Source organism: Octodon degus, unplaced genomic scaffold (assembly GCF_000260255.1).
Source record: "Octodon degus isolate 3935 unplaced genomic scaffold, OctDeg1.0 scaffold00203, whole genome shotgun sequence".
Lineage (NCBI taxonomy): Eukaryota > Metazoa > Chordata > Mammalia > Rodentia > Octodontidae > Octodon > Octodon degus.
The window spans coordinates 1,923,621-1,939,119 of record NW_004524779.1 but is presented as its reverse complement, the minus strand read 5'-3'; the positions used below and the strand labels follow the sequence as shown (position 1 = coordinate 1,939,119).

The window sequence follows — 15,499 nt, the reverse complement described above, 5'->3', positions numbered from 1 at the left end:
ACCTAAGATGTATCTGCATAGAGCTATGCCCTCAGCCCCCAGCTTTACCTCTGGAGCTGTAGAGAGAAGGCTGGAAAAGCCACAGAATGCTGGGACATACGGGTTGCTGTGCTGAAGAAGAGAGCATGTTTTCTTCCATTGTAGCAGGCTAGTGGGATACAGCCAGGCAGAAACATGCAGGTGAGACCCTGTTTCTTGGAGTACTGTGTCATCAGTTTAAAACACCTTTCTTAATATCATTTGCTTGTAGAGAAGCAATAGCCCGGACAAGCCATCAGTGACCTTTGCTACAAGTAAAACATCATCTTCATTATTACATAAAGTACCACTATCACCGGAAGCCAAAGCAGGAGGCCAATTGGCTACAGAGTTTAACAAAACCCAAGAGCTTGCCTTTAAGACACCTACAGGGCAGGCCATCCTGACCATGGAAATGCTGAAGAAAACCCAGAGTGACAGGTGAGGACAGAGAGCAAGTTTCACGATGTAGAGCAGAGAGTGGTGGGGCACGCCTGGGATCTCAGCCCTTGAGAGGCTGAGGCAGGAGTAGAAGTTCCAGGGCTCCCTGGGCTACATGGCGAGACGCTGGCTCAAAACAACAACAAAAAGGAGGACAATGTGTGACACACAAAGTTAAGACTATTCTTTGTCCTTTGTAGAAAAAGTTTTCCAAAGCCTTTCCAAAAATTGTTTCGAGACAGGGTCTTGTTAAGTTGCTCAGGTTCAAGTGGCGTCAAACTGGCGATCCTCCTGCCTCAGCCTCCCAAGTGCTGGAATTACAGGTGAGTGCCACCATGCCTAGTTAATGAGTAGATTTGCTTGGGCTAAATGATTCCTGCATCTTAACTGAGATGCTCTGTCTGGGTTTTAACTTACGTCACTTCTATAGCCCCATGAAGCTAGGGCACCAGACCTTAATTCCCTACATCTTTTCACAGGCAGTTTCTCAGCAACATCATTGTGAGCACCATGCAGGAGTTGCAAGAGTCAGGAACTTTCATGGCCCTCTTGCAAGCCCTTCGCAAAGAAAAGGAAAGCAAGATGCACTTCTACGATGCCATTGTCAGGTCAGAACGGTGGGATTTGCTCTGTGTTTGTGCCCACGCGCGGGCATGCACGTGCTTGTGTATGCACACACACGTGTGTGTTTAGAATGGAATCTCACTGTGTTGCTCAGACTGGGGTCAAGTGATCCTCTTGCTTCAGCCTCCCAAGTAGCTGGGACTAGAGGGCTGTGCCATCATGCCCAGCTCTGCTTCATTGTATTTTAAAATTGTATAAAATTCTTACCAAGCCAAGTGTGGTGGCCACACCTGTAATCCCAGAACTCTAGGAGGCTGAGGCAGGAGGCTCAAGGCCACCCTGGGCTACATAGCTAAATGCTGTATAAAAAGAAATAAATGCGGGGTGAGGGGGAAGGATGGGAGGGCAATGGGAATGGGAATAAAACAATAAAACCCTTCTTTTTGAGACAGTGTCTTGATATGAGTTCAGGCTGGCCTTGAGCTCACTTTGCAGCCCAGACTGGTCGCAAGCTCCCAAGGATCGTCCTGCCTCAGCTTCCCCAGTGCCACCACACCTGGCTGAAATCCTTGTCTTCTTCTTTTTTTTTGCTCCGAATGCCCTCAGGGGTGGTTTGGCTGGCTGGAGTGTTGTGGGGATCGAACTCCAGCAACCTGAGGCTGAAAGCTTTGCCGAAGCAGCCACTTAAAGAACTGAGCTAGGGCCAGGCCCCTGAAGTCCTTGTCTTCTAAAGCAAATCAAATATATACTTTCCAAGAAAGATAACTAGAAGTCAGAATTGTGAGTTCTGCTCCTAGATTATCTGGGACAGTAATTCAGATTTCTATAGACCTTAGTTATCCGAAACTACAGTATGGATCAAGGATCCACCTGGTGTGGCAGCACGTGCCAATAATCTCAGTACTCGGACAGGAGGATCACCAAGAGTGTAAGGCCAGCCTGGGCTACATAATGAGTTCAAGGCCAGCCTGCACTACAAAAGAGAAACTCTGTCTCAAAAAACAAAAAAGAATATTCAGCATAGGCCTGTGGATATAGCTCAGTGGTTTAGTCTGTAGGGGAAAAAAAAAAAAAAAAAAGGAAGGAAGGAAGAGAAGGAGGGAGGGGACAAAGTTCCTTAGGATAAATTCTTGTGTGACCCGTATACCTGACTCTGATATCTGCAAGACTGGTTCCGGGACACCTGGCAAATACCAAAATGTGCGGGCATTTGAGGACCTTGCTGACATGGCCTGCACATATTTGGATCTAACTGAGACAAGGAGGGTCCCCATGAGTTTGAGGACAGGCTGGATTATTTAGCAAGACCCTGACTCAAAAAAAAAAAAAAAAAGTAGAAACAAAACAAAAGGACAATATTGGGTCACAAACTGTAGCGAGTCAGCAGAGGTCATGAGGGTGCGCCCCTGGCACAAGTTGCTACTGTGGCCATCGGGCTCCTGAGCGGGGATCCCAGGGCTCCTGTGCACCCTAGGGCATCGCAGCCCCACTTCACAGTCAAATCCATCTTATTTTTTTGTAGGGAAGAAAAGGGACGAAAAATGATAAAGTCTCTTCAAAAACAACTGATTAATGTTAAGAAAGAACGGCAAGCGGAAGTGCAGGTAAGCACCCCTGCCGGCACCAGGAGTGGTGGCGCTGGGACATCTGTGTGGAAGCTGCTTTCTCGGGCGGGGGGTGGGGAGATCTGCGTGGGGGAGATCTGCGCTTCTCAGGGTGCCTTTTTCCTGACACTAGAAAGAGAGGAGCTAGAGAACAGACCCTTCTGGACCCCAGGCCCCTGGAACTCTTAGTCCATCGTCACCCTGGTGTCCCACCCCAGTCTCACCACCAAGTAGCCCAGGTTAGCCATGAACTCTTGAAGACTCTTGTGCCTCTACCTCGCAAGTGTTAGTGCTATAGGGGATAGAAACTCCCAGCCTGCTAAGTGTTCCATAAACTGAAGAATAAATTTTAGGAACAACAGAGGTTAAGAGCAGAAAATATTTACTGGGGAAAGAAGGCTTCTGCCTGAGAGAGTTACAGAAGGGGTCCCAAGTGGGTTGCCCGGGACTCTTCCTTTCCCAGAGAGTTTTATAGAACACAATCATGAGGTGAGGTGAGTCTAAGGTGGGGAAAGATAGGAAATCCTCTTCTTTCTTTTCCTTTTCTTCCTCCTCCTCCTCCTTCTCCTCCTCCTCTGTCTCCCCTGCTAAGCCTGGCTCTCAGGCCTTACCCAAAACTGCAAGCCCCAAGAAGCCAGCCCTGGGGAGCGAAGGTCCTGCAGTCCCTGGAGACCAATACATTCCCTATGAGACTCTGAGTGCCTGAGCTACTCACCTGTGGAGCATGAGCATCCCTCACTGTTAGGTTTTTCAGCAGCACAGTAAGAGACAGGAAAGATGAAAGAGGCTTTTATTAACTCTGAGGACATGGAGAGAATCTGAGGGATCCTTTGAACAGAACAAAAGAAGGCTGAGACTATGGACTTTTGCCATAGTCAGAGTTTGAGGGGCATGTTTAGTGACTCCTAGGGAGCTAATTGGGGTCTCTCTTGTGACATGGGAAAAATGAAAGGAAATTGTATCCTGGACTGGGTTGGGGAAGAAGTGGGGAGGTGGTCTCTGGGAAGATAAGCTGTTGTTTTAGGGCTTCAGCCATGTTAGATGACCACCATAATTTAGCAGTTTATACTAGGCTCAGAACCTATCACTCAGCCCTCACCCTAGGAGCAGCAGAGCAACAGCAAGTGGGTTTCTAGAAGGGGCCAACATGGGCCAGCCACTGTCCCAGCCACAAGTGCAAAAGGGAACCCTTGGCCTGTGCAATGCGGCTCATCCAGGTCTCCATAGATCTTTTGGTCTGGAGCAACAGGGAGTGCCCCGTGTACCCCAACAGAGCCGTGGGAGGGATCCGTATCAGCCCTGCCAAATCCTGCAGCATCTTGTGGGGGAGGACTGTCTTCACTCCTTTTTTTCCTTTGTTCCTATGCAGTGTTAATCTCTTTGAGTTTTTCCTAGTTCATGTGTTTGGGGATTTTGGGGAGAGAGGGAATGTCAATAGGAGTTGGAAGAAGGAAGGATGCAGTTCAGTTCAGAGCACCTCAGCCTGAAATCAAAAGGCCTTGGGGGTTGGGGGCCTCCTTAGATCTTAAGGGTGATGGTTTGGTACTTGGGAAGTTGTGTGAGGCATTCTTTTTTTTTTTTATTTTATTTTACATTTATTTATTTATTATGTGTATGTGTGTGTGTCCAGCTCAGCCCACAAGGGGGCGGGACTGGCTGGCATGTGGTGCTGGGGGATTGAACCATGGTCCCTGTGGTTTGCTAAGCTTGTTCCAAGTAGGTGCTTTAGACCACTGAGCCATCTCACCAGCCCTATGTGAGGCGTTCTTAAAAGGGGTAGTATGATTTATTTAGTTGACCCCTGACTGTCCCCTTGAAGTTGTAGCCCCCTCCCCTAACTTTTCATTCATTTATTTTTTTTATTTTTTTTGTATTTTAGGGAAAGGTCTACAGGGTGTTCAGGGTCTCACTACTAGATCAGACTCATAGTGATCCGCCTGTTTACAGCCTCCCAAGAGCTGGGCTTACAGGTGTGAGCCACCACATCCAGTCTCAATTGCCATCTCAGCATGCCCCAGGGGCGGGGCTGGCAGGGCAGGCCCAGGGATTGAACTCGGCATGCAGGCGCTTTAATCTGCTGAGCTATTTGGCCAGCCTTTCTTTCTTTCATTTATTTGGTACAGGATCTTGCTATGCAGCTCAGACTCGTAGTGATCCTCCTGAGTCAGCCTGGGATCGATTTCAGTGGCCAGCTTGGTGCCCGCATGGCATGTGGTACTGGAGATCAGGGTCCTTGCACTTGCTAGGCAGGCGCTTTAGACTGCTGAGCTATCTCCCTAGCCCCCAACTTTTCTCCATGTTTCTTAAAAGGCATTTTGGTTTTTAAAAGTGTACATAGCCAAGACTGGACGTGGTGGCACATGCCTGTAATCCCAGCACTGGGGAGGCTAAAAACAGGAAGATCACAGCAGTCAAAGCTGTGTAGCGAGACACTGTACCAAATACATTAAAAAAAAAATCTGTATAGCAAGAGTAACTTTTTCCTGTCAAATAAAAATGAGAAATGCAGGAAAATAATGGGAACTCATAAGATGGGCATGGAGTGGGACAGAACTGTGGTCAACAAATAAAAATATGAGCATAATTTTTTTAAAAAATTATTTATTTATTTGTGTGTGTGTGTGTGTGTGTGTGTGTGTGTGTGTGGCCAGCTCAGCCCACCAGGGGGCGGGGCGGGCTGGAATGTGGTGCTGGGAAATTGAACTGCGGTCCATGTGCTTTGCTAAGCTTGTTCTAAGTAGGTGCTTTAGACCACTGAGCCATCTCACCAGCCCAATATGAGCATAATTGCTCAGGTAATATTGATTAAATGTGGAAACAAGTCCTGTAACAAGAGGACATAAAGCGGAACAGGGGCTCTTCCTGGAGGGGTGGGTCAGTGGCTCTTCCTGGCTTTTCCGAGGTGACGATAGCTATTTAGTTGCTTATCCTTAGGGGAAGTCTGTGGGGGCATTCCTTTCAGCTTTTGTCTTGAGATTTGGCCCTCAGCCAGGGTGCCTGTCTGTCCTACAGTTGCCAGGTATCCCGTCTTCTGCACTGACTCCCTTGAGGGCCCTGCGCCGTCTGACTTAGCTGTCTGTAACACTCGCCCCTCCAAACTGCCATGAGGAAGCAATGAGTGATGACCGATCTGGCTTCTTCAGGCTGAAGCGGGTCGCGTTGTGATCAGCAGTCGGAGACACCCTGCAGGGTCTATCTAAAGGCCCTCGGTAGACGCCAGGCATTCTCGTCTCATGTAGGCATGTGGGTTTAAGTCTGGAGCAGACAAAGCCAAAGAGACAATTAAGTATGCATGGGCCAAATAATAAGATCTACAGGATAATTATGAACACAGTCAACAAAGGTTTCTACCACGACATAACAGCTTCCCACACAGAAGATAAGGAAAAACTTCAGGAATTTCAGAGTCTGACATGCCATTAATTTGTCATGTAACTTCCTCTTCCTGTAAGCGGCCTTAGGTGACCTGTGAAAATGGTTCGCTACTCTCTTGACCCAGAAAACCCCACAAAATCATGCAAATCAAGAGGCTCAAATCTTCGCGTTCACTTTAAGAACATGCGTGAAACTGCCCAGGCCATCAAGGGTATGCATATCCGAAAGGCCACCAAGTATCTCAAGGATGTCACATTAAAGAAGCAATGTGTACCATTCCGGCGTTACAATGGTGGAGTTGGTAGGTGTGCCCAGGCCAAACAGTGGGGCTGGACACAGGGTCGGTGGCCCAAAAAGAGTGCTGAATTTTTGCTGCACATGCTTAAAAATGCAGAGTAATGCCGAACTTAAGGGTTTAGATGTAGATTCTCTGGTTATTGAACATATCTAGGTGAACAAAGCACCCAAGATGCGCCGCCGTACTTATAGAGCTCATGGCTGGATTAATCCATACATGAGCTCCCCTACCATATTGAGATGATACTTACTGAAAAGGAACAAATTGTTCCCAAACCAGAAGAGGAAGTTGCACAGAAGAAAAAGATATCCCAGAAGAAACTGAAGAAACAAAAACTTATGGCATGGGAATAAATTAAGCATAAAATAAATGCAAATAAAATTAAAAAAAATTTGTCATGTAATATCTCAAACATCTATTGAGGTATTAGCAGGAGGATGAGAAACACACACACACAATGTTCAGCTTTTACAATTGTTCAACTACCCTCCTGTGCTGCTCTTAGAATGTCTGATGCCACCTGATTTTTTTTTCTGTATTTAGGGCCATCTGATTTTTTAAGACAGCTTATCTCATTAATTTTATTTCTTTAGGAGAGAGAGAGACCAGCTGTGGTATAAAGAGAATAGTTAAGGCCTCAATATGTGTCATAGGGGCTGGCCAAATAGCTCAGTGGATTAAAGCACCTGCAAGCAGGCACAGGGGCTGGGAGTTCAATCCCCCGCCTGCCATGCCGGCCCCACCCCTGGGGTATGATGAGATTTGGCAATTGAGACTGGGCGTGGTGGTGCGCACCTGTAATCCCAGCTCTTGGGAGGGTGTAAACAGGCGGATCACTAGGAGTCTGATCTAGTAGTGAGACCCTGAACACCCTGTAGACCCTTCCCTAAAAATTAAAAAAAAAAAAAAAGTATCATAAAATCCTCTCTCAACAAGGTTGAACTGGTAGGTTCTGGTAAAAGGAGTCTAGCATATCTGTGATTGGTTTTATCGGCATGATCACTTGGGTATGCAAGAATAAATACATTTTTAAGAAATTAGAGAATGTATAATTAAAGTATACACATTAAGCTGATATGTAAGTTTAGAACCTGTTCTTAAGGGACTGGAATAGCAATTGTTATCCACTGGCTCTTAGACTCTTAGGAGTATGATATTTTGCTCTAAGTCTCTCCAGTTTTAGTTGTAATTATTTTAAAAATTTGATGACTTAGGAGAACCAGATTATAACAATTAACACATTATTTTGACCAATGAAAAACTCAAAAAACAAAACAAAAAACTCTCAAGTTATTCTACAGAAACAATATATATTGTTATGGTAAAATCAGTCTCAGCATCATTTTGGTTAGCAACCTGGGTATTGTGGTATTTAGACATGTTACAGTATTTAGACAGAATAAAATATCTCAGGATGGGAGCTAGGTTTTTAGGCATAACTAAAAAGAATAGGTAAAGAGAAAGTCATCCCAGTTACAGTGTAAGCAAGTTATTTTTCCTGGTGACTCTTTGAGGTATGATGCCTGTAAGGAAGGCCAGAGTTGGAGAAGGACAAAGATACATGCCTCAGAGTCTAGCAATAGGCTGGTTTCTTTTTATTCTGTAGTCATGACTACCTGTGGCTCCTCTGTGGAGATGACAGTCTGGCCAGAGGGAGAAGGCAGAGAGTGTGCTGGGGCCCTTCAGTCCTGCTGGACCAACTGGTAGGATGGGTCTGAACCTCAGAGGTCATCTTTGCATTTAGGGCATGGCCCACGGGGCTTCTTAGGGCAACGTTGCCTGGCTTTTAGTAGTGGCAGCAGGTGAGTGTGGTCACTCAGCTCTATTTGGAGCCTGAGAATCAGACTTAGATCTGTTTCTTTAAAGGGTAAAATAAGAAGACCTCAAGAAGTAGCCACTTTCTCCCAGTGTCTTTGTCTTCTCTCTTTGGCCTCATCTTCATCTCATTTATAAAATACTGAGGAGGCAGTTTTTACCAAAGTAGCAAGTGATCTGAAGCAAAAGCTATCTTTTGTAACTTTTTCTCAATATCTAGAGCCCATTGGGTAATAAACATGTCTTTAAGGGCCAGCCAGATAGCTCAGTGGACTAAAGTGCCTGCTTAGGAAGGTGCAGGGACCAGGGATCGATTCCTGGCATGCTATGCTGACCCCATCCCTTGGGCACACTGAGATGGCAACTGAGACTGGGTGTGGTGGCATGCACCTGTAGTCCCAGCACTTGGGAGGCTGAAAACGGAGGATCACTACAAATCTGACCTGTGTAGTGAGACCCTGTAGACCCTGTGCTAAATACATAAATTAGAAAAAAAATGCATTTTAAAAACCATGTCTTTGGGCTGGTGAGATGGCTCAGTGGTCTAAAGCACCTACTTAGAACAAGCTTAGCAAAGCACAGGGACCGCGGTTCAATCCCCCAGCACCACATGCCAGCCAGCCCCACCCCCTGGTGGGCCGAGCTGCCCCCCTACATAAATAAATAAAATAAAATTTAAAAAACCCATGTCTTTAAGCATGATTTGTCCTTCTGTTGAATCAGGAGATACAGACATATGTTTAACCAATGCCTCTTGCAAATGATCTAAGGAGGCAGAGGGGTGCTCATTTTTCTATTGTTGAATAGCTGAAAATTTGAACTACTGATCACGGGCTTAGTTATCATCCTTCTTAGGCCTTCAAGAACACATGTCTGGAGATGCCTCCGATTCCAATCTCCTATCTGGTTGCTAAGACAGTAGGGTTCTTCAGTAGGGACTGCTTGGGCTCCCGTGGGAATTGTTTGCTACCCTGGCTACCTATCTTCTGCCTATCTAAGATGAACAATGTGATCTTCATCCCCAAATGCAGTAACAGCTTGTAATGCTGATTGTCTCTCACTAGAAGTCAGTGTTTGATTGAGGCTCCATTCTAGCTCAGAGATCTGAGTAAGTCCTTATCAGGGTCATCTGAAATTTTTCTTTATCAGGGTCATTTGAAATTTTTCTTTATCAGGGTCATCTGAAATTTTTCTTTATCAGGGTCATTTGAAATTTTTCTTTATCAGGGTCATCTGAAATTTTCGTGATGTACATCACAGAGAAAAAAAGACGCATGAACTCTGGAGGTTGCAAATTGCCCATTTACTTCCTGTAAAGGATTCTGTCCTTGAGGGGCTTCACAAACTCAGATAAGGGTAGGTGTAGCCCTATAGAGATTTGGATTACAGCTGGCCTAGAAGCCCCACCCTCAGGACCAGAGGACAAATACAGAAAGCCTTGGATTCAGTAATAATGGCTGAGGTTCAGACAACCTGATTAAGGTTGTCTTGGAAACCTGGTTTTCAGGTTCCAAAGGTTGAGGAAGAGCAGTCTCAGGCTCTGGGACAGTGGATATCATAAGGGCCTCATGCATCTGGTTTTCCTGTGACTCAAATTTACCTTTTGAATACAAATAAGGACTATTTCTTAATGCAAAGCAAATCTGAACATAAGACATTGTTTCTCTTACTTTATATACAATTCTAGCTGTAAAATATTATAATTAATACTTCCTTCTGCTTTCCATTTTGGCTCTAGCAGGTATGTAGACCACACTCATGTGCAGAAAAATATCAAATGGCTTTTTCAATATGTAAAGGTTGAGCATCTTCCAGTGCTTAAAATGCATTCCAAGCTTGGTCTGGCAGCACATGCCTGTAATCTCAGCACTTGGGAGGCTGAGGCAAAAGGATCACTGTGAGCCTAACGCCAACCTTGGCTACATAGTGAGTTCATGGTCAGCCTGAACTGCATAGTGAGATCCTATCTCAAAAGCAAAACAACAAAAAGAATGCATTCCAAAGAAGTAAGACATTTTGACACTGAACTTCCCATTTCTGAAATACAGAAAGAACCAATTTGGGCATCCCTTTTGTTAGATAAGAAGCCACGTAATCAGCCAGACCAGGCATTCTGATGTGAGATTTATTGGGGGCATCAAGCAGGCTGGTTGTCTAATGGACCAAGATAGCAGTGAATACAGGGGGGCCAGGAGACTTTATAGCATCTTTTAGGGAGGGTGATTGTGGGCTGGAACAGCTGAGGGAGAGCTAATCTTGGCAGGGCTACCTGGTCTGTGGAGGACCTTTAGTGTTAACAAAGGAGAGTTTCTGTGGTTGCTTGCCCAGGTCAGAGTCAGGTGGACTTGTTCTGCGTTTTGGGTTTGGCTCTGTGTGGGACCAAGGGAAAGAGTGTTTGGGGCAAGGTGCCTGGGAAACCAAGAGGGACAATGTTTGGGGCAAGATGACTGGAAACTTTGAATCCTGACCTATCACCTTTAATTTCTAGTTGATTTCTATGCCATTAGGATGTCCCTCAAATAGATTCCAGTCCAGAGCAGGTATATGCCATCTGGAGAGACTAGAAAACAAAATCCAACCAGTCTGTTCACCCTTGAATTGGTGTGTAATTTTATCTTCCAAGGGAGCTTGTGAACTTACTCTTGTAGAACACTTACCAGCAAAGTTACAATTGATCTCAACTATGGCAGTAATGTTTAAAGAAGGAAGCATAATTTTGTAATAAATCATTGCTTTTTGTTCTTTGAAAGAGGACATATACCAAAAAGTGAGTTGGAAGTAGCTAGAGTGCTTCTCAGGCTGCAAAGGAGATCATTTTTATTTTTTATTTATTTATTTTTTTGGCGGAACTGGGGATTGAACTCAGGCCCTTGCGCTTGGCTTATTCTACTGAGCTATCTCCCTGGCCCTAGGAGATCACTTTTCGAGGCAGATAGTAACAATGGACCTGAAGAATTCTGCCCTGGGCCCTAGAGGAAAGAAGTCTCCAAGACGCTTGTTTTGTCTCTCTAATCACCTGGGCAACCTTTCCTAGCAGCATGACAAGGCTATGCTCTGTTTATATCTTTGAAGCTTGCAGTTAAACTTATATTTATCATCCATCAATCACATTTTACATGTTAGCAAAGGCACATTTATTAGTCTTTTATGTACACATGAAAGAATGTGTTGACTAAAAATCTCTTTCTTACTCTTAGCGGATGTAAGACAAAAATGTAAAGTGTTCCCCTGAGAGCTTTTGTGAAAGGCAAACAACTGTTGCAAGCTGCCTCAGCCTTATATTTGGAGGAAGGGCTAAGGACAGAGTGGTGTCAAAGTCAACTCAAAATGCAAGGGGAGAGTTTTCAGTCTACTAGCAGAGAGAGATAAGTATGCTAGATAAATGAAGATTTTTCTGTGTTCAGAGCCAATTTTCACTGAAGAACTTTTGGGCATTTTCCAGAGAGCAGGCCCAGGCCATGACCCCTCAGTTTTTCTCAGTTTCCATTGATGAGCACAACCAGAGCTCAGTCTCCAGAAAGGAATCCAGCTGTCTGTCTGGTCAACATTCCACTGGCCAGTGGCCATTGGCTTCAGTGGGGATTCACCAGAAGACTCTGGGGAAATCTACCCTCTGCTGTAAGAGTGACAGCTGCTCTAAGAGCGTTTACCTCACTGGTAGAGTAACCACTGTTTGTCAAGGTTTGTAAGGGATAGGTAAAAGCCTGAGGAAAATCATTACCTAGTGCTTTATAAGTTAATAAGAAATATTTCAAAGTCCACAACATTTCATAAAAGTATTTTCTTCTATACACATAAATGATAGGTAGACCCAGAAAGGGAAGAGGAAAAGTTGGAGATTCTCTCTTAGCCTACATGTCTTTTGTCTCTCCCTCTTTGTCTTGTGGTGCTTTGGAATTAGCTCCTTCTGGTTTCACCAGGAAGTTGATTCCTTCCACTGCGTCTCAGGCTCAGCCTCCCAAGTAAGGCCTGCCCAGGACACTAAGCCAGGACATGGCTTTTGGGTGTGTTCTCCTGGAGGAGCAAAAATTCCGATGTTTCATCTGACCCAGATATGGGCTATGTGTCCCTCAGTGAAGGTGATTTCACTGTCTTTGGAATTAGCAAGTACTCATTTTCTATGGGCTTTAATTAAGTGAATGGAAGGAAAAGGTTGGAACCATTTAGAGTTCTTTCTCTTTCCCCTTACATGCCTCAAAAACAAAAATAAAACAAACAAAAAAAGTACAAGGTGGCAGGAAAAGAAGGCAGAGAAAGGAAGTCTTCTCATGCTCATGATGAATTACAAAGACAACTTGCCCTGAAGTCATCATTCTTATCCTCAGAATGCAAGAATGGGGAATTTCAAGAGCTAAGATGGCCTTCTCACCGGCAGATGGTCAGACCAGAACAGAAACTGAAGCAGAACAATCTTGACAGTTCCTCTGGAGTGTAGAGGAAGATCAGAGCCATTCTGTCCCAGTGAAACCTATCCTCCAAGCCTTTTTTTTTGTAGCAGAAATTGAACTCACAACCCTGTGCTTGCCAAGCAGGTGGTGTGCCACTGAAGTACATCCGTGGTCCTGTCCTCCAAGTCTTATGAACGGCCACAGATTTAGGGGAAATGAAACGCCTAACCTGGAAGGTACCTGGGATGACTTCGTGTTCTGTAAAACCAAAGAATGAATTTTAGGAACAAACGGAGGTTATGAGCAAAATATATTTATTGGGGAAAGAAAGCTCCTGTCCGAGAGAGGGACAGAAGGGGGAACCGAGCAGGTGGTCCCCAGGAAGCTGTCTCTTCCAGGGACTTTTATAGTGTAAAACCATGCAGATCTAAGGTGGAGAACATGGGAACTTGCTTAGGTGGGCATGAAGTGGGACAAAACTATGGTCAACCAATGAAATTACAGCACCATTGCTCAGGTAAAATAAAGTCTAGGACCAAATGGGGAAGCGAGTCACCTAGCAAGCAGGCATGAATATAGAACAGGTCTTTGTCCAGTAGCCAGCTGGTACTAGTCAGATTAGTGATTCTTCCGGTCTTCCTCAAGATTATGATCAATTCCGGATGCTTATCTTTAGGGAGGTAAGCATTTGTTTGATCTTTGGTCTCTAGGTCTGGCCCACAGCAGAAGCATCCGGCCCTCTTACAGTTGCAACGTATCTTGTTTTCCATGCTGTCTCTTTGAGGACCTGGCCCTGTCTGACTGCCTATAATATTTGTATCTAACTCGGCTGCCTGCAACAGAAAGAGTCCCATGTTTTATTATATAGTCATGTATATATTTTTCTAAGTCTGAGCTAGATTTAAGCAGACCTATTTTACAGAAGTTTATATTAAAGTCCCCTGGGAGCACTCTAACATTACTTTCTAGCATTGTTTAAATAAAATCAAACAAGGAATACTAGTAAATTCAGTAACTAGTTCAAGGGCTGGCCAAATAGCTCAGCAGGTTAAAGCGCCTGCAAGAAGGCACAGGAGCCTGGAGTTTGATCCCTGGGCCTGCCATGCCAGTGTGCGCCTGCAATCCCAGCTCTTGGGAGGCTGTAAACAGGTGGATCACTACAAGTCTGATCTAGTACTGAGAACTTCCCCCCCCCCCCAAAAAAAAACAAAAAACAAAGCAGGTATCAGTAAGTAGTTCAAATGAAACATGTAAAACAGGAATAAAAATGTCCTATTAAATAGGTATTATAACTTTCTCACGTTTTTAGTTTAAATTTATCATGATTTTAACAGGTCTATATAAGAAACAAAGCATAAGCAATGGGCACAGACATAATAAAATTTGAAGCATTAAAATTTGCTTCCTTTCCCTGGCAAGCGCATGGGCCTGAGTTCAATCCCTAGTTCCGCAAAAAAAAAAAAAAAAAAAAATTGTTTCCTAAAGGAATCCCAATTCAGAGTATATGAAATGAAAGCAAACTCTTACCTCTATCCACTGATCTGAGTGGAAGACTTCCAGATGAAACGGGAAAGAAACTCCTGACTGCTAAATGTTTGATATGAGTTTGTGTTCCTCTAACAGTGAAGAATGAGTTTTTAGAAACAGGGGTTCAGAGCAAGATATATTTATTAGGGAAAGAAAGCATCTGCCTCAGAAACAAAATGAATTCCAAGTGGGTTGCTGAGGACCCAGCCTTTTCTAGGGATTTTTACAGAGCAAAACCACGAGGTCAGTTGGTCTAAGGTGGTGAAAAATAGGAAATCACAAGGTAGGCAGTATGGTGGTCAAGCAATATGATTATAGGCTGGCCAGACAGCTCAGTGGATTACAGCACCTGCTAAGGCAGACGTAGGGACCGGGGCAATCCTGGTGTGCCGCACCGCCCCCACCCCAGGGTGCGCTGAGACAGTGATTGAGACTGGGTGTGGTGGTGTGCACCTGTAATCCCAGTGCTTGGGAGGCTAAAAACGGGAGGATCACTATGAGTCCTACCTGTGTAGTGAGACCCTACAGAACCTGTACTAAATACATTAAAAAAAAAAAAAGATTATGAGCATAACTTCTCAGGTTTTTTGTTTTTTTTTTTTTTAATTTTAGGGAAGGGTCTACAGGGTGTTCAGGGTCTCACTACTAGATCAGGCATCCTCTGGTTACTGTGGGCAGTGGCACACAATAATATAGTGTTTATACAGCGGGACTCCCCTTTGCCCTGCATGGCTGGACATCTGTGACACTGTGTGCAGTTCAGGGGGCACACATGAGGGTCCAACGCATTGGCAGTGAGGGGCGTGGCATTTGTTAAGGAAAGGGAGATGAATCGCTGTCCTGCTCCCTGGAAAGGGAACAGCGCACAGGGAACTGAAAGCAGAGACGCTGAACGGGAGATCAAGGTAGTTCTAGTTGCCTGAGGACCTGATGGATGCAGCCAGTACCCTCAGGCACTTGCAGACAAAAATGGTAATTTTGTGTACAACTGGACCTTTGTGGATGGTTTTTATCACTTCAGTAGTTTATTCCCCATTGTCCTTTTGCCATCCAACCAAAGCATCAAGCAGAGGTGTGAGAACAATTCCAAATTCTCCAGATAGGAGTCCAAAACTCCAGAGCCACAGCATCCTCTTTACGCTGTGTTCACTTAAGGAAATTGACATTACATCCCCATGCCAGTCCTCAGAGCCTTGTGGGCTGCGGTTGATTGGCTATTTCTTTCCACTACTAAATCATGCTTCTCTGAATTCAAGTAACAAGTCCAGGAAACAAGGCCTGAAGCATTTTGGAACTCAGGAGAAAAGTTGGGTCTGCCATGAAAACCCACAAATATGCTGAATCTGCCCTCAGATCTTGATCATGGACACACTGCAGGCTCTGTGGACAGTGGGGATTAGAGGCTGTGGCAACAGCAGAGTTTTTCTCCATGAAAATCTTTCCTTTGTTTTTGTTTATTCTTTGAGACA

At 44.8% G+C, this 15,499-nt stretch overlaps 2 protein-coding genes across 6 annotated transcripts in view; one reads left to right on the top strand and one right to left on the bottom strand.

Moving 5' to 3' along the window:
* The window catches only part of Iqcg (IQ motif containing G), a 36,026-nt gene that overhangs the window by 9,304 nt on the left and 11,223 nt on the right, over nt 1-15,499 (top strand). For all 5 annotated transcript variants that reach the window (XM_023704776.1, XM_004644583.2, XM_023704774.1 and 2 more), the window contains exons 4-6: nt 251-459; nt 939-1,067; nt 2,546-2,627. In XM_023704776.1, coding sequence (XP_023560544.1) covers nt 251-459; nt 939-1,067; nt 2,546-2,627 — 420 coding nt within the window. The remainder of the gene's footprint in view (nt 1-250; nt 460-938; nt 1,068-2,545; nt 2,628-15,499) is intronic.
* Lrch3 (leucine rich repeats and calponin homology domain containing 3) overlaps nt 10,996-15,499 on the bottom strand; it is a 121,355-nt gene continuing 116,851 nt past the window's right edge. Inside the window, exon 23 of the transcript XR_002818805.1 lies at nt 10,996-11,023. The gene's annotated coding sequence lies outside the window, so the exon portion shown is untranslated. The remainder of the gene's footprint in view (nt 11,024-15,499) is intronic.